Source organism: Passer domesticus, chromosome 30 (genome assembly GCF_036417665.1).
Source record: "Passer domesticus isolate bPasDom1 chromosome 30, bPasDom1.hap1, whole genome shotgun sequence".
NCBI lineage: Eukaryota > Metazoa > Chordata > Aves > Passeriformes > Passeridae > Passer > Passer domesticus.
Genome location: NC_087503.1, coordinates 4,491,884 through 4,511,808, shown reverse-complemented (window position 1 = coordinate 4,511,808; position 19,925 = coordinate 4,491,884). Strand labels below are relative to the sequence as shown.

General features: G+C 53.8%; 1 protein-coding gene and 1 pseudogene across 1 annotated transcript; both read left to right on the top strand.

The window, feature by feature from the left end:
* The window catches only part of LOC135287585 (zinc finger protein 883-like), a 182,419-nt pseudogene that overhangs the window by 9,466 nt on the left and 153,028 nt on the right, over positions 1–19,925 (top strand).
* Positions 8,215–9,132, top strand: LOC135287541 (olfactory receptor 14J1-like). The gene has a single exon (XM_064400833.1). The coding sequence runs from the start codon at positions 8,215–8,217 to the stop codon at positions 9,130–9,132; it is 918 nt and encodes a 305-aa protein (XP_064256903.1).

Sequence of the window (19,925 nt, the reverse complement as noted above, 5' to 3'; positions counted from 1 at the left end):
TGGATCTCTCCGAGAGCACCTGAGGGAGAGCAGAGCACCTTGCAAGCTGCAGGTCCCTGCCAGCCCCACAGGGCTCCTGTGCCATCAACATCTGCTCTGCTGCCAATCACAGCTGGGATAGCACCGCCCCTGCTGTGTGATTGACAGTTCTGCCAGGGCTGGGGGCGGGGCTCTGTCCCACCACAAACCAAGGCCTGACCCGGCCCTGGCCCCACACGGGCATTCCGAGCATCCCGAGGTGTCTCGGGACATCGATCTCATCCAGCCTCTGACAGCGACCACGGTGACACTCTGGAACCTCATGGAACCAAGGGTCACTGTGACAATGCGGGTCCAAGGAAACTATGGTGGGACTGTGAAACTTCATGGAATCAAGGAAACCATTGTGCAGTTCAGGGGCCCTGTGGAAGCAAGGGTCAATGATCAAACTGTGGGGCCCATAGAAACAAGGAGCCATTGTGACACAGCAGGGCCGCATGGAGCCAAGGGACCACTGTGACTCTGTTGGGGCTCATGAAACCAAGAAGCCATTGTGACATTGCCAGACTTCATGGAATCAAGGAGACCATTGTGATGGTGTGGGGACCCATGATATCAGCGGAACATGGAACAGGTCTGCCTGCTTTGGCCTCCTGGGGCCTGTCTGACAGGTCCCGCTGAATTTGACATGTCAAGGGCCACTTCCCATCTGACTGTGAAGCACTGGGGCTCTGTGCTTTCCTTTCTATGGAAAAGAACTATCTTTCTTGTCCAGGCTCCCATGGCTTAAATTAGGATTGCTCCTTTAAAATTCCCTATATCCAAGGCTTTCTCCCAGACAAAATCTGCCAATACAGTCAAGTCTGGCTTGCCTTGGCCTCTGGTGGTTTCCTCTCATCTGCCCCTGGGGCTCGGCTGTTTTCTTCTTGTGGAGACCACGGAGACACCGTGGGGCATTGTGGAGCCAAAGGGCGTTGTTACACTGTAGGAACTTGTGGAACCAAGGGGTTCATTGTGACACTGAGGGGTCTTGAGGAACCATGGGATCATTGTGACACTGTGGGGTCTTGTGAAATGCAGGGCCATTGTGACACTGCAGAGCACCATGGATCCAAGGGACCAGTGTGACAGTGTGGAGCCTCACAGAACCAAGGACATCATTGTGACTCTGTTGAGCAGCATGGTCCCAAGGGGCCAGTGTGAAGCAGCAGGGCTTTGTGGAACCAAGAGGCTATTGTTGCATTTCAGGGCCTCATGGAGCCAAAGGGCCGTTGTGATCCTGTGGGGCACCATGGATCCATGGAGAGCATTGTGGCACTGCAAGGCCCCATGGAATCACTGTGACACTCTGGGACCCCACAGAACCAAAGAGCCATTGTGACCCTGCAGGGCCTCAAGGAGGGAAGGGGTCATTGTGACACTGTGGGAAGCTGTGGAACCATTGTTGCACTACTGTTGCCCCAACAGAACCAAGGGCCATGGTGACACAGCAGGGCTTCATGGAACACAAACACCACTATGACACTGTGGGGCCTTTTGGAACCATGGAGACCATTAAGATCCTTAAGAACTTGTGTAACCAAGAGGCCATTATGATGCCACAGGACATCATGGAAGCAAGAGAACCACTGTGATGTTGCAAGACTTCATGGAAGCATAGAGCCATTTTGACACTGCAGGGCCCTGTGGAACCAAGAGAACACAAAATAGGTATGGCTGCCTTGGCCTCCCAGGAGTCACCTGACAGGTCTGGCTGACCTTGGAATGTGGAAAGCCACTCCCATCTGCCCCTGAAACACTGGGGCTCTGGGCTTTCCTTTGTATGGAAAAGAACTGTCCATCTTTTCCAGGTATCCATGGCCAAAATTAGGATTCCACCTCCAAATTTCTTTGTATCCAAGGATTGCTGCCAGAGAAAAGCTGCCAGAAGAGACAGGTCTGGCTGGTCTTTAACTCCTGAGTGCCAGCACTGCCCTGTTTTTCAAACACTGGAAAGGGCTCTATGCTTTTCTTTCTGTGGAAAAAAATCCTCCTCCTGCAGGCACAAATGTCTGAAATTAGGATTCCACATTCATAATTTTGAATATCTAAGGGTTGCTCCCAGACAAACCTGCCAGGACAGACAGGTCAGGCTTGCCTTGGCCTCTGGTGGCTGCCGTTCATCAGCTTCTGAAACATGGGGGCTCTGTGGTTTCCTTCCCATGGAGACCAATGTGACACTTTGTGGCCTTGTGAAATGCAGGGGCCATTGTGACACTGCAGAGCACCATGGATCCAAGGGACCATTGCGACACTCTGGAGCCTCGTGGAACCAAAGACATCACTGTGGCTCTGTTGGGCCACATGGTCCCAAGGGGCCAGTGCAAAGCAGCAATGTGGGAGTTAGCCCGGCTGTAACTCAGAGTCAGCCAGATTTTACCCCGAAAGAACCTGGCATGAGCTTCAAGCCCTGGGAGTCATTTGTTTAACTAAGAATGAGCTTGGGAGTTCTCCCATAAGCCTTTAGTGTTGTTATTCTAAGTTGTCCAAGTTCTGCTTCCCTACTGGTTACTTGTTTCCCCTATATGGGTATTGTTCTAGTTCTCTAGCCCCAAGTGTATATGTCGTTGCTTTCCCTTTATCTCAGGTCCTTGGATCCTGCCCTTCGTACTGTGCTCAACTTCTCCATGTTTTTTGTTTTTCACCCTGTTATTGAAGTTCTTTTAGGGCAACTCCATTGAACCTGCTCCTTTTCATTTTTGCCACCCTCTCCCTGAAGTCAGGGAACCACAGAGGTTTGTCTCAGCCACCCTCACTGTGACATCTGGCCCCTGAGTAGGGACCCTGACATTCAGTTACGTCAGCTGAGGTTAGCTGAGAGATAGGCCAGTGCTCCCTGGGATTGTGGATTGTGCCCGGTGGATTTCCCATCACTTCGAGGGACCTTAGCCAGCATTGGTGGGGATGATGAAGGTTTCCTCCTGTGGAGGATTGCAGGTGGGTTTGGGAAAATGCAGGATATTTATCGCCTATTTTGCCACCGTGTTTTTAAAATACGGATCCACATCCCATAATTGATTTGGGGCATTCTGGTGGCTGTTCCCTCCAAGGCGGAGAAGGGACAAAAATGGGTGGTCAGTTGTCCAAAGTAGAAAGGAGCTTATATGGACACTTTAAGCTAATTCTCACTGATCATGACAAAATATTTTCAAAGAACAAATTAAAATCAATTGTGAGGTGGATCATTAAAAATTTTCCAGACACTTATGCTGACGAAATCCATACCACCGAATTTTGTGACTCTGTGGGATTGAAATTGTACAACCTTTCAATCAAAAGGGACCCCATTGCACCCCGGATGCTCCCCTTCTTCTACACCATCCTTGAGACCCTTCACCAGCAAGCTGTGTGTTAAAAACTTGATCCATCAGTCACTCCTAACCCGGGACCTCCCCTGAAACCTGCCTTTCTTGGACTCTCCATGATGGTCCAAGATGGCAATGGCCATGCTGTCTTGGAGCATTGTGCCCTGGAGACCCAAGATGGAAGAAGCCCGAATGTGGCTCGGGAGCCTGACCACCCTCCCTCCATCTTGGCTCCTTCACTTCCTGCTACCACAACCTTCTCTTCCACTCTGAACGAACCTCCAGACTCCACCCCTGTGACTGCAGGTCGCGCCTCCACTGTCATTCATTCCACCTCCACCCTGGGCCACAGCTCCAGAAAATGACAAAATGGCAGCGCCCTTCACTCACCTTCTGGCAAGAATATAAACGCCATGGTCAAGGATACTAAGCCTGGCTGTCACACTATTTCTAATCCAAGTGTTTCTGCTCCAAGTTATTCTTCCTCCCCAGAAGACACTTTGGATTCCCCAGAGCCACCTCTCCCCTCAACCCTAGAAGATCCCTGGGAAAGGATCTGGAAGGAAGCAGTTAAGAAAGGAGACTGGCAAATAGTCTTGAAACTCCTCATTGCCCCAGGACATGATGAAAGAAGGGAGCAGAATCCCAGGTATCAGCCATTGGTTTACAGGGAAATCAAGGAGCTGTGTGGGGCAGCTAAAGACTAGAGGCAGGACTCACCTTGTTTTAATGGCCTAATGAGGGCCATGTTCACAGCACATGATTTAAAATATATTATGACCATGTTTTTATCAGCTACAGAACACACCCTGTGAGAAAGGGGGGATGGAAGTGTTTACTAAATCAATTAATAGCAGACTATGCTAATAATGAGGCAAGGGCGCAATTGACAATCAGCCATCTAGCTGGAAAAGGACAACACAGCCTGCCCGATGATCAAGCAGCAGGTATCCCCAGAGAAGTATTGGACGATAGAAAAGAGATGGCTTTGAAAGCTTTAATCCAGGTACCGGATGGTAGCACCCCCAGTTTGGACTATGTAAACATAAGACAAGAACCCAAAGACCCCTGCATGAAATTGATTGATCGCCTTAAACAGGCACTAGAGAAACAAGTCTGGGATGAAAAGACTCAAAATGAATTACTAAAATAATTGGGGGTAGCCAATGCCAACCTGGAATGTAAGAAAGGGCTGCATGCCCTTCCACTAGAGATGGAACCCACACTCCTGCAGATGACTGAGGCTGTAATTGCCTCAGGACAGCAGAACACGTAGCGGCCGTACAAGCCCAGGCCATTGGGCAAGGAGTTGCAGAGGTCCTAGTGGCCATGCCATTCCCCTTTAAGGGGCCCCAGCAACAATTACAGGGCCCAAAAATATGTTTCTGGTGTGGTGAACAAGGAGATTTTAGAAAATATTGTCTCTGAGGTAGGGGGGCATCCGGTCCCTAACAGAAATCAACATCAAATTAAGCAGAATTTGGCTTTTTGCAATGGCCCAGTGCAGGTTGGGATGATGATCCACCCTCACAGCTGGCCCAGGGCAGGCATGGAGTGGCCTTGGTGGCACCTTGGTGACACCTTGGGCTTGGCACAGTCTTGAGGATGGCCTATGTTTTCAACAGAGAAACTCAAGAGTTTTAGATTGTTTCAAACAATTAAAAAGACAAAACCCCACTTTGGTTGTGTGCAGTCAGATCTCCAAGCAAAGCAGATCCCAAGTGAGTGAGGAGAGACAGGATGGGGATGGGGAATGTGGAGCAAGGTTGTTGACACTGGGTCAGAGCTCAAGGCACAGCTTCTCTGAACAGGCCAGACCTCCTTAGGAGAGTCCCTGGATCAATATCAGTCACAGAATGCTTCAATCACCTCTTGTGTAATAAGAAAAATAATAAAAGGCATCCTTTAAAATAGGAATACATATTTACTAGAAAATCTTTGAAATATTTCTCCAGCAGGAAAACCTCCTGATGAACAGCACTAGAGCAGAAGGAAATCAAGGCAGAGCCATGGTTTGTCAGGACTTGCTTGATGATAATAAGCCCCGTGCTGCATTTGGAGCTGAGCCCTGGAACCTCAGGGCCTGAGAGGTTCAGGAGTCAACGTCAGAAGAAAACCCCAAAGTGTGTCAAGGCATGAATGGGTCCCACTAAGGTCTATCCCCAACACAGGCTCCTCATGGACTCCTTGGAGGAGAAAATTGGAGGCCAGGATTGCACAAAAACTTCTCAAAGACTCAGTGTGAAAGGGAAAATTCAAAGTATTTTAAAAACCTTGAGTATCTCAAAGTATTAATGAGCCCCACTGAGTGTCTGTACAAAGCTCTCAGGGGTCTCGTTAAAGCAGATAATTGGGGCCATGATTGCACAAAACTCTCCCAGAGTCTGTATCAAAAGGGAAACCAAGTACCCGAAAATAACTGAAGTACCCTGAAGAATTAATGAGCCCCACTGAGTGTTGTTACTGACAAAGCCTCTCCAGGGACTAATTACAGCAGAAAATTGGAGGCCATGTTTGCACAAACCTCTCAGAATCGCCAAGGCAAAAGCCAAACCCAAAGTCCTTTGAAAAACCTGCATTCCCTGGGAGCATTCAGGAGCTCCCAGGGCCATTGCTGAGCAAGGCTCCCCAGAGACTCCTTCCAGCAGATCCTTGAGGCCACTGGGATGTGGGCTAGGGGGGGATGCTGAGGGCAGGACAAGGGGCTGGCAGTGCCCAGCCTGGCTGGGGCTGTGCCAGGAGGCCCCAGGGCCTCAGGACAAGGTGTCTCCTCCTAGCCCTTGGTGGCACAGACCCTGTTGCTGTGCCCCAGGCCACCAAGACTTGGCTTCTCTTTGTCCCCACCTGGCATCACTGCCTCCAGTTCTCTGCTCTGCCTGGGGCCTGGGGACACTTTCTCAGTCGTGTCTCTCAGTGGGACCCATTAAAAGTCCAAGAAAGTTTGGAGTTGGATTCTGCCTTGGAGTTCTGGAGAGGTTTCTTCAGCTGCCTCTCAGGGACTGATGTTCAGGGCCTGAGCACAAAGCCCCAGAGGGTCATTAAAGTCCTGCTGCTGTGTCTGTGCTGCTGAGCTGGGCTGGGCTCCTGGCCCAGAGGCAGCTCCTGGTAAGCAAGAAGAGCTTCAAAAGCACATTTCTCTTTCTGAGCAGCTCTTGTGGCAGCCCAGCAGGGCTGGGGCACTGCCTGCAGCCAGCCCGGGCACAGCCCAGAGGCACAGAGAGCTTCAATCAGTCAGGGCTGGGAAGGTGCTGAGAAGTGCCTGGGGCAGGATCACTGCCAGCCCTTGGCACAGGAACCTCTGGCTGCAGGACAATGCAGCTGCAGCTCCTGGAGCCATCTCCTAAAGCTGGAATATCCCAATGTCTGCAGACTCTGTGAGTACAACTCTGACTATTTCTGGTGCAGGGGAGGTGAAATGCTCATGAAGCTCTGACATGCTGAGGGGTTCTGATCAGTCATAGAAAATTTCCAAGACAAGGATTGTGATAGAAATGAGGAAATTTCCTAAAGTTGCTATTCATTTTCCTACTATAGGAGATAGGCAGGGAGGGGAGATAAAGATTAAAGGTTAATTAAGAATTATTAATTAAGAATATTAAGAAGCGCCTGAGACACCTGAACTCTTAGTGATCAGTAGGTTCTCAGTAGATCCCTAATGTGTTTTCAGCCACTCTGCCCATGAACAGCAGCAGCATCACCTTTGCTGGAGCCCTCAGGCTCATTCTGAGCTGTCCTTTCTCCAAGCTGCAAACAGAACCCGCCCCAAGCCAGTGCCCTGCAAACAGGCAGGGTTCTGTAGGGCCAGGGAGAGTGCACAGAGATTTGGGGTCTGTGAGTGCTGGCAGGGAGAGATCAGACACAGGGAAACTCCTGCAGGAGGAAAATCTCCAGGAAGCAGACAGAAGATCAGGCATAGAGAGGAAACAAAACCCAGCAATGCTGTGGCAGGGAGAGTTCAGAGATGCCCACAGGATCCCCCCCAGTGCAGCCCCTCCCTCTGAACAAGCCCCCTCCCTCCTGTCCCCCAGCCAAGCCTCTGCCCTCAGGGCCGGGGCTCCAAGGCGTGAAGCCCCTCCTGTGCAGGCAGAGCTGCAGCAGAGCTGTGGGGCAGCTCTGCAGCCCGGGCCCAGTTCCCTCTGCAGAGCACAGGGCTGGGAGCAGCTGCTCGGCCCTGGGGGCTCTGGGAGGGGGCACAGCTGGCTCAGGGTGACGCTGTGCCCAGTGCCCGGCTCTGGGCAATGCTGTCAGTGCAGCCAGGGAAGGAGCTGCATCTCCCTTCATCCAATGCCAGCATAAGGAAACTTGGGAGTCTCCCTGTGATTTCAATCCAAGCTGGGAGCTTCAATCCAGGACGCAAACCTGTCCTAGAGCATCTCTGAGTGATAAGATTGATGGGAAAAGGCAGAGGTGTTCTGGCATTGAAAATGCTGCCGGGTTGGTGAAATGAGCAAAGTGAGTCCTTGGCTACAAATGTGGAGCTGGGCTGTGGTGGATCCATCTGCTCTCAGCAGTACCTGGTGACCTTTACAAATAACTTAGGAGTGCACAAATCCTCCAACTGAGGAAAGTGAAAGCCCAGAGAAACTCCAAACACAGTCGAGTGAGAGACCATCTCCCTACAATCTCCACTCATAATCTTTCCTCAGGGGAACCCACTGTGTTCTACCAGAGTGAAGCAGAATTGCCGAGGGTTTCTCATATCCAAGAATACCAGGAGAGACATGGGGGGAGCTTAAAAAGAAAACCTCAGAACTCTTAAACACTAAAAAGTGTCTGTGTGGGTTACAGAGGAGGGTGTCTGGGAAATGCCTTTGATTTTGGTTACAGGCATCTCCTCTTACCCTTCATTGTCCTTTCTCCATGAACAGGTTCCCATGTGCAGCCCGAGCAAATGTCCAACAGCAGCTCCATCAGCCACTTCCTCCTGCTGGCATTGGCAGACACGCGGCAGCTGCAGCTCCTGCACTTCTGCCTCTTGCTGGGCATCTCCCTGGCTGCCCTCCTGGGCAACGGCCTCATCATCAGCGCCGTAGCCTGCGGCCAGCACCTGCACACGCCCATGTTCTTCTTCCTGCTCAACCTGGCCCTCAGCGACCTGGGCTCCATCTGCACCACTGTCCCCAAAGCCATGCACAATTCCCTCTGGAACACCACCACCATCTCCTACACAGGATGTGCTGCACAGCTCTTTTTCTTTCTGCTCTTTATTTCAGCAGAGTATTTTCTCCTGACCATCATGTGCTACGACCGCTACGTGTCCATCTGCAAACCCCTGCACTACGGGACCCTCCTGGGCAGCAGAGCTTGTGCCCACATGGCAGCAGCTGCCTGGGCCAGTGCCTTTCTCACTGCTCTGCTGCACACGGCCAATACATTTTCCCTGCCTCTGTGCCATGGCAATGTCCTGGGCCAGTTCTTCTGTGAAATCACCCAGATCCTCAAGATCTCCTGTTCACAATCCTACCTCAGGGAACTTTGGCTTCTTGTGGTTGTTGGTAGTTTATCACTGTGTTGTTTTGTGTTCATTGTTTTCTCCTATGTGCAGATCTTCAGGGCTGTGCTGAGGATCCCCTCTGAGCAGGGACGGCACAAAGCCTTTTCCACATGCCTCCCTCACCTGACTGTGGTCTCCCTGTTCATCAGTACTGTTATATTTGCCTACCTGAAGCCCCCCTCCATCTCCTCCCCATCCCTGGATCTGGCCCTGTCAGTTCTGTACTCGATGGTGCCTCTAGTCCTGAACCCCCTCATCTACAGCCTGAGGAACCAGGAGCTCAAGGCTGCAGTGAGGAGACTGATGAGTGGATGATTTCAGAAACATTAAACTGCTGGCCAATTACCGCAAATAATTTGTAATAAAAGTCATCTTTAATAGTTCTTGCAGCTTTGGTTGTGGGTTTTTTGTACATTGTATTAGTAGTTTCATATTATCCACAAAGACATGTCATTGATTTGCCATTACTCATTTTGTTTCTTTCCACTTTCCCTGTGGCCACAGACTGTGTCATTGAGGGGCTGCGCTCTCGGTGGCTTTAAAGGAACTAAAGGATCTCCCAGCAAAGTTTTCTGCAGAGATGCCCTTTTGTTGCCATCTCTGGAGCTGCAGCAGCAATGTCTGTGTGCAGAGCTGGGGCAGATCAGTGCTGGCACAGCAGCTGTGCCCAGCAGCAGCAGCAGCACTTGGTGTTGCCAGTGCTGCTGCCATGGCCCTGCCCCGCTGCCCTGGTGGCCCTGGTGTTGCTGCAGGGCCTGAGTGCTCTCGGGGCCGGGCACAGTCCTGGGGGTGGCAGTGCTGAGGCTGCAGCAGGGACAGGCCATGGGCACTGCTGGGGCAGCGCTGACGCCTCAGGCCAGGCCCTGGGGGCTGCAGGCTCCTTGCCCAGGCTCTCTCAAGAACACGGCCAGCCCAATGCTCAGCACAGAAAAGCCCCAGGGTGAGCAGCCCCAGGCTGGCCGTGGGCAGGCTGGGGGCAAACAGCATGGCTGGGGCTCTGCAAGGGCCCTGGGGGAGACGGGAAGGAGCAGCAGAGCAGGGGCTGATCCATCCCCAGGGTGCTGCACAGCCCAGGGCAGCGTCCCAGAGCGTCCTGATGGAGCTGCCAACAACATCCCCCCTCTGCAGCCCTGGCCTCTCCCCCAGCTCACAGAGGTGCCGCATCCTTGCAGGCACAGCCACGGCAGCACTGGCTCAGGAGCCCCTGTTTGCATTGCACAGAGCAGGCACGAGCACCCCCATGCTGCTGCTGTGGGGACATGAACCCGAGGGAGCACAAATGCCATCAGCCCCTGGGGCCAGCAAGGGCTGGGGGACACCAGGGAAACCACTCAGCTTTGTCCTGGCCTCTGCAGTCAGCCAGAAACTTTGTTCCCATCAGCTGGGAGTTTCCTGTGCCACTGCAGACGCTGTTGCTCAGAGCCAGGGCTGCCTGGCAGCCACCCCCAAACTGCCACAAGCATTTCCTTGGCTTCACCTTTGCTTTCTTTACTCTTCCCTTGTACAAATTTCTTCCTCTTGCCCACCCTTGTTCCATCTCCTGCAAACAGCCCATCCCTGTTTGCCCTTTCCTCTCTGGCCCCACTCCCCATTGCAGTTCCTGACTTGGCACCATGGGAACGTCCCTTGGGGAGCAGGATCATCCTCCAAGTGCTGCAGGAATTGTCTGCAGGCTCCTGCAGTGCCTGGTGTTGCTCCCTTGCCAGAGGTATCCCCAGGCCAGGGGGGCACATCTGGGCTGCCGTGTCTGCCTGTGGGGCTCCCTGTTCTGGGCAATGAGGAGGAGCTGCAGAGGCTCTGCAGCACTGACAGGATGGGCTTTGGGGCTGGCAGGAGAAGCTGAGGGACCTGGGCTGCTGGAGCTTCTGCACAGGAGGCCCAGGGGTCATCCTGCAGCTGCCCCAAGGGTGGTTTCAGAGAATCACAGCATCAGCAAGGCTGGAAAAGACCTGGGAGATCATCAAGTCCAACCTGTGCCCTGACACTGCCTTGTCACCCCTGAGCCTCCTTTTCTCCAGGATAAAAAACCCCAGCTCCCTCTGTTGCTCCTCACAGGATTTGTGTTCCCGACTCCTGACCAACCTTGTTGTCCTTCTCTGGACATGCTCCAGTCCCTCCAAGACCTTCCTAAATTGGTCCAGAACTGGACACAGCACTCGAGGTGCTGCCCAACCAGTGCCAAGTGCACAGGGAAAGAACCACTGCCCTGCTCCTGCTGGCCACACCATTCCTGATCCAGGCCAGGAGCCATTGGCCTCCTTGGCCACCCGGGCACACTGCTGCCTCATGTCCAGCCTGCTGTCCATCAGTCCCTGCAGGTCCCTTTCTGCTTGGCTGCTGTCCAGCCACTCTGTCCCCAGCCTGTAGTGCTGCAGGGGGTTGTTGTGGCCAAAGTGCAGGACCCAGCCCTTGGACTTGTTAAACCTCACCTTGTTGGATTTCGGCCCTGGATCCAGCCTGTCCAGGGCCCTGTGCAGAGCCCTCCTACCCTCCAGCAGATCCACGCTCACACCCAGCTTGGGGTCACCATGATTCCATGAGCCCCTAGAGTGTCCCAATGGTCTCAACGATTCCATGAGGCCTTCTAGTGTCCCTTTGGTTCCATGGAACCCCTTGGTGTCACAAAGTCCCTTGGATCCTTGGGCCCCACAGTGTCACAATGGCACCGTGGTCCCCAAGGCCCTGCAGTGTCCCAGTGGATCCTTGGTTCCATGAAGTCTGGCAGTGCAGCAATGCTCTCCTTGGTTCCCACAGTCTTTTATACCTCCTACTCTCAGACAATAGAAAGACACCTGGCAGATGAAGGGGAGTGGGAGTAGATATCTACTCGAGGAGGTAATAATAAAAATTCCTCCTGACCCCCTTTCCCAAGCCAGGTGACACTTCAGAACAGGTATGAGCCCCTGGATGTGGAGAGTCAGTCAGATGATTTAGAAAAAAATTATCTGTCCATTGAGCCTCCCAATTATGATTCATGTCTGAGAAGGATTACCAGCTCTAACATCAAAAAGGAAAGAAGGATAATCGTGGTGAGTGACTCCTTTCTGAGGGGAACAGAGGCGCCATATGTCAACTGGACCCACCCCACAAAAAGGTCTGCTCCCTCCCTGGGGTGTGGGTACAAGATAATACTGAGAGACTGCCTGGGCTGATTTAGCCCTCTGAGTATTACCCACTGCTGATACTCCAGGCTGCCAGTGATGAGATTGAAAACAGGAGTGTCAGGACAATTAAAAGAGGAATGTCAGGACTTCAGGGCATTGGGTCAGATAGGACAGGGACACATGTAGTATTTCCTCAGTCCCTCTGGTGGCTAAGAAGAACAGTGAAAGGAATAAAAGAGCTTAAATTATTAACAAGTGGCTCAAGGAGTGGTGTAACCTGCAGAATTTTGAATTCTTTGGTTCTGGGGCAACTTTGACAGCACCTGGCCTGCTGGAACCAGATGGGCTCCATCTCTCTGTTAAGGACAGAGGGTTTTTAGCTATGAACATGCAGAACTTGTTGAGAGGGCTTTAAACTAGGATTGAAGGGGGAAGGGGATGCAGCTGGGCTGTCTGGAAGCAGGCCCAAGGGTGGTAAGCCTGAGTTAGGGGTGAAATCAGCAGCCCAGCTGAGGTGCATGGATACCAGTGCACGCAGCATGGGTAACAAACAGGAAGAACTGGAGGCCGTGGTCCAGCAGCAGAGCTGTGATGTAATTGCCATCATGAAATGTGGTGGGATGACTCACATGGCTGGAGTGCTGCACTGGATGGCTACAAGCTCTTCAGGAGAGATAGGAAAGGGAGAAGAGGTGGAGGGGTGGCTCTTTATATTAGGGAGGGCTTTGATGCTATGGATGTTGAAAGTAATGATGAAGTTGAATGCCTGTGGGTGAGAATTAGGAGGAAGGCCAACAAGGCTGACATCCTACTGGGAGTCTGTTATCGTCCACCCAGCCAGGAAGAATTGGTGGACAACTCATTCTATAAGCAGCTAGAGAATGTTTCTGGATCATCAGCCCTTGTTCTTGCAGGTGACTTCAATTTTGCCAGACATTTCCTGGGAACTTAATACAGAAGAGAACAGGCAGCCCAGGAAATTCTTAGAGTGTGTGGAGGACAACGTTTTGTCACAGCTGGTGTGTGGGCCCACCAGGGGAGGTAATGCGTTAGATCTTGTTTGCAAATAGAGATGGGGTGGAGGGAGATGTGGTGGTTGGAGGCCGCTTGGGGCACAGTGATCACAAGATTATGAAATTCTCGATATTTGGTGAAGTCAGGAGGAACATCAATAAGACTTTTATACTAGACTTCCAGAGAGTAGACTTTGGCCTTTTTAGGAGGCTTATTCAAAGAGTTCCTTGGGAAGCAGCCCTTAAATCAAGGGGGTTCAGGAAAAGTGGATGTGCTTCCAAACAGAGATCTTGAGGGCACAGGAACAGACTGTCCTTGTGTGCTGAAAGATGAGGCGATGAGGATATCACCCAGCCTAGAGGGGGAGGGAGGTTTTGGAGGACCTTCAGAATAAAAAGAGGAAGAATCATCTTTGGAAGGAGGGTCAGCTCTCTCAGGAAATATTTAAGAGGGCTAAAAGTGCATATAGAAAAAAATTCAGGGAGGCCAAAGCTCATTTTGAAATTAAAATGGTGACTTCTGTAAAGGATAATGAAAAATGTTTTTACAAATATATTTATTGTAAAAGGAAGAGTAAGACCAACCTCTGTTCTGTACTGGATGAGGGAGAGAACTTAGTAACTGCAGATGAAAAGAAGGCACAAGTGCTTAACACCTTCTTTGCCTCAGTCTTTGGTGGGAAGATGGCTTGTCCCCAGGACAACTGTCCACTTGGGATGGTTGATGGTGTCAGGGAACAGAATGGTCCCCCCATTATCCAAGAGAAGGCAGTCAGAGAACTTCTGAGCTGCTTGGATGTTCATAAATCCCTGGGCCCAGATGGGATCCACCCCAGGGTGATGAGGGAGCTGGTAGATGAGCTTGCCAAGACACTCTCCATCATTTACCAGCAGTCCTGGCTCACTGGGGAGGTTTCAGATGACTGGAAGCTGCCCAAAGTGACTCCCATTCACAACAAGGCTGGGAAGGAGGATCCTGGTAATTACAGGCCAGTAAGCCTGACCTCAGTACCCACTAAGGAAATGGAACAGTTTATACTGAGTGCAATCACCCAGCACTTCCAGCATGGCCAGGGTATCAGACCCAGCCAGCAGGGGTTCAGGAGGGGTAGGTCGTGTTTGACCAACCTGGTCTCCTTTTATGACCAGGTGACCCTCCTGGTGGATGCAGGACAGGCTGTGGATGTGTCTATTTGGACTCCAGCAAGGCCTTTGGCACTGTCTCCCACAGCACACTCCTGGAAAAGCTGCAGCCCAGGGCTGGGACAGGAGCACTCAGTGCTGGGTTCAGAACTGGCTGCATGGCCGGCCCAGAGAGTGCTGGTGAGCGCTGCTGCATCCAGCTGGCAGCCAGGCACCAGGGCTGTCCCTCAGGGCTCTGTGCTGGGGCCAGCTCTGTTCAGTATTTTTATTGATAACATGGATGAGGGGATTGAGTCTTTCATTAGTAAACCTCCAGATGACACTGAGCTGGGAGCATGTGCCCATCTGGTTGAAGGTAGGAGGGCTCTGCAGGAAGAGAATGGTTGGAGGGATGGACAGAGGCCAATAAGATGAAGTTCAATAACTCCACGTCCCAAGTCCTGCATTTTGGCCACAATAACCTCCTGCAATGCCAGAGGCTGGGGATGGTGTGGCTGGACAGTGCCCAGGCAGAAAGGGACCTGGGGGTACTGCTCGACAGCCGGCTGAACATGAGCCAGCAGTGTGCCCCGGTGGCCAAGAAGGCCAATGGCTCCTGGCCTGGATCAGGAATGGTGTGGCCAGCAGGAGCAGGGAGATCATTCTGCCCCTGCACTTGGCACTGGTGTACTTGGCATTCTTCCCCTATACTGGCACCATACCTTGAGTGCTGTGTCCAGTTCTGGGCCCCCCAATTTAGGAAGGAAATGGAGGGGCTGGAGCATGTCCAGAGAAGGGCAACAAGGCTGGTGAGGGGTGTGGAACACAAGTCCTGTGAGGAATGACTGAAGGGGCTGGAGATGTTTAGCCTGGAGAAAAGAAGACTCAGAGGTGACCTGATCACTCTCCAACTCTTCCTGAAAGGTGGTTGTAGTCAGGTGGGGGTTGGTCTCTTTCTCCAGGCAAAAACTGACAGAACCATAGAACATAGTCTTAAGCTGAACCAAGCGAAATATAGGTTGCATGTTAGGAAAAAGTTTTTTACAAAAAGTGTGATAAAGTTATTGGGTTTTTTGCCCTGGGTGTTAGAGTTACCATCTCTGGATGTGTTTTAAAATGACTGGATGTGGCACTTAGTGCCATGGTCTATTGGGGTGGTGATAGGGCTGGGACGGACTCAGTGCTCTTGAAGGTCTCTTCCAACCCAGTAATTCTGTGATTCTGTGACTCGATGATGCCAAAGGGTTCCCTGCCAGCTCAGCCCCTTCTGCAATTTTCAACCTTTGGCTCAGCCTTTGTGTTCCCTCGAGGTGCTGGCAGAGGTGTTGGGGACAGGGCAGGAGTGGGGCAGCCCCAGCGTTCCCCTGTGTGTGACACCCCAGCGGTGACAGCCCCAGCGTTCCCCTGTCTGTGACACCCCAGCAGTGACAGCCCCAGCATTCCCCTGTCTGTGACACCCCAGCGGTGACAGCCCCAGTGTTCCCCTGTCTGTGACACCCCAGCGGTGACAGCCCCAGCGTTCCCCTGTGTGTGACACCCCAGCAGTGACAGCCCCAGCGTTCCCCTGTGTGTGACACCCCAGCGGTGACAGCCCCAGCGTTCCCTGTGTGTGACACCCCAGCAGTGACAGCCCCAGCGTTCCCCTGTGTGTGACACCCCAGCAGTGACAGCCCCAGCGTTCCCCTGTGTGTGACACCTCAGCGGTGACAGCCCCAGCGTTCCCCTGTCTGTGACACCCCAGCGGTGACAGCCCCAGCGTTCCCCTGTCTGTGACACCCCAGCAGTGACAGCCCCAGTGTTCCCCTGTCTGTGACACCCCAGCAGTGACAGCCCCAGCGTTCCCTCCCTGCAGACGCTCCAAGGGAAGCGTCCAGAGCCGCGTCCAGTCCATGGAACTGAGCGGCCACTGCCCAGCCCGGCCTGGGCTGATGTGGATTCCTCTGCACACAGCTCGGGGAAGGTCCCCCTGGCCACCTGCACAGTGCCACAGACAAGTGTCAGACACAGTTACAGAGCTCTGCCCAGAGCTGACAGGGGGAGTTAATAAAAAAATCCAAACAAACAAAAAAGCCCCAAAACAAAACAGAAAAAAACCCCCTACCAATCCCAAACCCCCTACCCCTGAGACGAAGAGAAAAAAAACAACCAAAAAAACCCAAGAAAAGCAACAAAAAACCCAAATATACAAAAAAGCCACCTAAACAAAAACAAAACCCAAAGAAACAAACAATAAAACGCCAAAAGCCAACAAAACCAAATCAAAATAAAGAAAAAAAACCCCAACCAAACCCAACAAACAAAAAAACCAAAACAAGAACAAGAAAAAGAACTCGCCCCAGCAGAGCTGTTCCATCCTTCAGTAGTCATACCTGCACGCACACAACACCTAGGGCTGCAAAAAAAATGAGGATTCATTGGACACATCTGCAAGAAAAGCAGGTTTAGGACAGGCTCTCAGCAGAACTGCTCTCAGCTGAGCCAAAAAGGCCCCTTTGGCAGCTGCAGGGCCATTGCAAATGCAGAGCCTCAGCCCACAGGGCAGAAAAGGGCTCTGAGCTCCCCTCCCCTGACACTAAACCCTGTTGCCAGGCTGCCTCACACACAGGATTCTTCTGCAGGACTGCGCAAAGCTGAGAGTGGGCTCTGGCTTCCCCATGGTGCGTGTCCTAAAGCTGCCTGGGAGAAGAAATTTCGGGTCAGCTCGGCTGGCACAATCCCTCCTGGCACAGGGCATAGCACCGGGAAGGGCTTTGCGTGCCGAGGCTTTGCTGCAGCCAAGGAAAGCTCCTGGCTCAGGGTCACCTTTGCTGCTCAGCCCGAGCCCCGAGTGCCCCAGCAGCAGCAGCAGCAGCAGAGAATGGCAGCATTGCCACAGACTGGCACAGGAGGGGAGATTTCCCCCTGGAGAGAGGCTCCTGTTGCAGTTTTTGCATTCAGGCAGCTGCAGATGGCTCAGCTTTGGCTGCACAGCAGCTGGAAATGCAAGTCCAGGAGCTCTGTGCATGGTCAGCCCCAGCAGGTGACAGCAAGGACAGGGCCCTGGCACAGTGACATTTGCAGGGATCGCCTTCAGCAAGCGCTGGGGGCTGGGACTGTGTGCAGAAAACGCCCTGGAGGTCTCTGCAGCCAGGCAAAAGGAACAAAGTTTCAGTTGTGTCCTGGCCAGGGAGCACCAAATCCATTGTTTTCCATTGCCGGGTGTTGTAGGAGCCCCAGAGGAGAGCCCAGCGGGCCAAGGAATGGAGAGCGGGGACTGTGCAGGAGCCGGAGCAGCGAGAGAGGCCGGGCTGAAGGTGCGGGGCGGGCACGGGCTGGGAGGGGGCCCAGCCCGGGGGTCCCGCAGAGCCTCCCTGCTCCAGAGCCGCAGCTGCGACAGCGGGGCAGCTGCCGGGATCGCTGTGCCAGGGACGGGCCGCAGCTGGGGCTTCCGAGGGGCTGGGCTGGAGCAGCTTTTTGTCCCGATGCGCCGGGGGCATTGCCGCGGGGTTGGGGTCCCTGGGAAGGCGCAGCAGGACAGGGTGGCAGTGGCTGGTTTGTGGATTTGTGCTGGGATGTTTTGTTGGCGGCCCCGGGCGGGCTGTGGGAGCCGGGAGCGGCCGGGCGGGCCCGGAGCCGCCCCTCGGGCCGGGAGCCCCGGGCAGAGCTCTGTGCTCGGGGGGCCGGGCCGGGCAAAGGCTGAGGGAGAGCGGGGGAAGCGCTGGCACAGAGGCCCCGGGCTCGCCGTGCCCCCCTGGCCACGCAGCCGGGCTCGGGGCCGCCTCGCTCAGAGCCAGCCCCGGCTGCGGGGGTCCCCGGGGCTCCCTGGGCAGGGGGCGGCGGGGGCTGCCCGAGCTCCGTGCCCGGCGCTGGGCGCGGCTGCCGAGGCAGCGGAGGATGCAGGGTCCCCCCGTGCTGGGGCTGGCTCTGCCCGGCCCAGGGGCTGCACTGTCAGCCCAGAGCCACCTGGGGATCGCCCGGGACCGGCAGGTCTGGCAGGGAAACCGGCACTGGGGGGAGCAGAAACGGGCAATGCGATACCTGGGGGTGCTCCAGAAGCCTGGACATGTTGGCAGCATGGACGGGGGGGATCCATGGATACCCCAGGACTCTGAAACAGGGACCCCGGACAGTGCTGACCCCTGGGACGCCTGTGATGCCAAAGTGGTGAGCCCAGAGAAGGGGAACCTGCGGGATTGCCAGGAGCCCCAGCAGCCCAGAGAGGGGGAACACCAATACAAACCTGACCCGCAGCAGCCCAGACAGGGGGCCTCCAGGAGCCGAAAGAGAGACCAGAGAGGGGAAATCCAGGGTTGGGTGTTTTTGCTGAATCTTGGTCATGTATGCATTTTGGGGGACCAAATCTCGGTGTTTTGGGGGTTTATATGAGCACCAGATTCCCAGTGACTTCTAGAGTGTGGAGGCACAGGTGCCCAACACTGGAACTGTAATAGCTCAGGGCAAAGGTGACCAGGGTCAGAGAGAGACACCCCTCTGAGGACAATGGTCTCACCATCAGCATTTGCAGGCCCATGTGAATGCAGCAGGCTTCATTGGTATCACCCAGTCCAGCTGCCCTTTTTTCCTTATATGTACTCCCCCTAGAATGTTCTCCCCTCTCTTGTCCCCCATTGGTCCCGATTTACTGCAATGCTCCACCCCTGTTACCTCATTGGTTCCCCAGTTGGCTGCCCCTCCTCTGCACCACCTGTGCTCAGTTCCCATTGGCCCTTGGCCCTCACACCCGCCCCTTTCCCCCCTTATCAAACCCTGTGTCCTCAGCCCCATTTTGTCTCTGTGCCTGGACCCTCTACATTGCAATAAACTGCATTTGGAGTTGTCTCTGGCCTTGTCCATCAGCAGGTTAAGCAAGCGTGCTCCGGGCTCTGGGAGTGCAGGTTGCTCACAGGGGCTCGTTGTGGATGTGCTGCGACACTAGAGATTGACTTGGGCAGGAGGAACCCCCTAATCCAATGTACTCATATGCTATATTTTTCCCCAAACCAGGATTTCTCATTCCCAAGCCTTGGCTGGATGGAGGAGGAGTCTGTGAGGAAGAGAAAGATGGCCCGGGACAAGCAGGCAGGTGAGGAGGAAGTGAGTCCTCCTTTCCCCCTCTCTCCTGCTCCATCTCCCAGCCCAGCAATGCCCCCGGCTGCAGGACAATCCCACTGCTGTCCTGCTGGGGATGCATTGGGGAATCTTCTTCCCTTTCCCTGTGGCATAGGGGCAAATCCCATCCTCTCCTTGTCCTTCCTGCCCCAGACCGGGAGCTGAGGATGGAGATCAGGGAGGACAAATCCCCACAACAGAAACTCAAGGAAGAGGCAGATTTGAGCGGCTGCACAGGGCAGAAATCCAAGGCGGAGGAAAAGTCCCAGAGATCCCACAGGAGGAGGGGCACCAAACCCAGCCCAGGTTGCTCTGAGGTGAAAGGCCGCACCCTGTGCCAGGAAGGTGGACAGAGCTTCAGCCAGAGCTCAGAGCTGGTGGCCCATGAGCAGCCTCATGATGGAGAGCAGCCCTACAAGTGCTTGGAGTGTGGGAAGAGCTTCAGGCAGAGCAGCACCCTGATCCAGCACCAGATGATCCACACCGGGGAATGGGCCTACGAGTGTGGGGAGTGTGGGAAGGGCTTCAGGTGCAGCTCAGAACTCGTCACCCACCAATGCATCCACACTGGGGAGAAGCCCTACGAGTGTCCCCAGTGTGGGAAGAGGTTTCACACCAGCTCCAGTCTCCTCATACATGAGCGGATTCACACGGATGAGAGGCCCTTCCGCTGCCCTGACTGCGGGAAGGGCTTCAAGTACATCTCTCATCTCGTCAGGCACCAGTGCATCCACACTGGGGAGAGGCCCTACGAGTGTCCCCAGTGTGGGAAGAGCTTCAC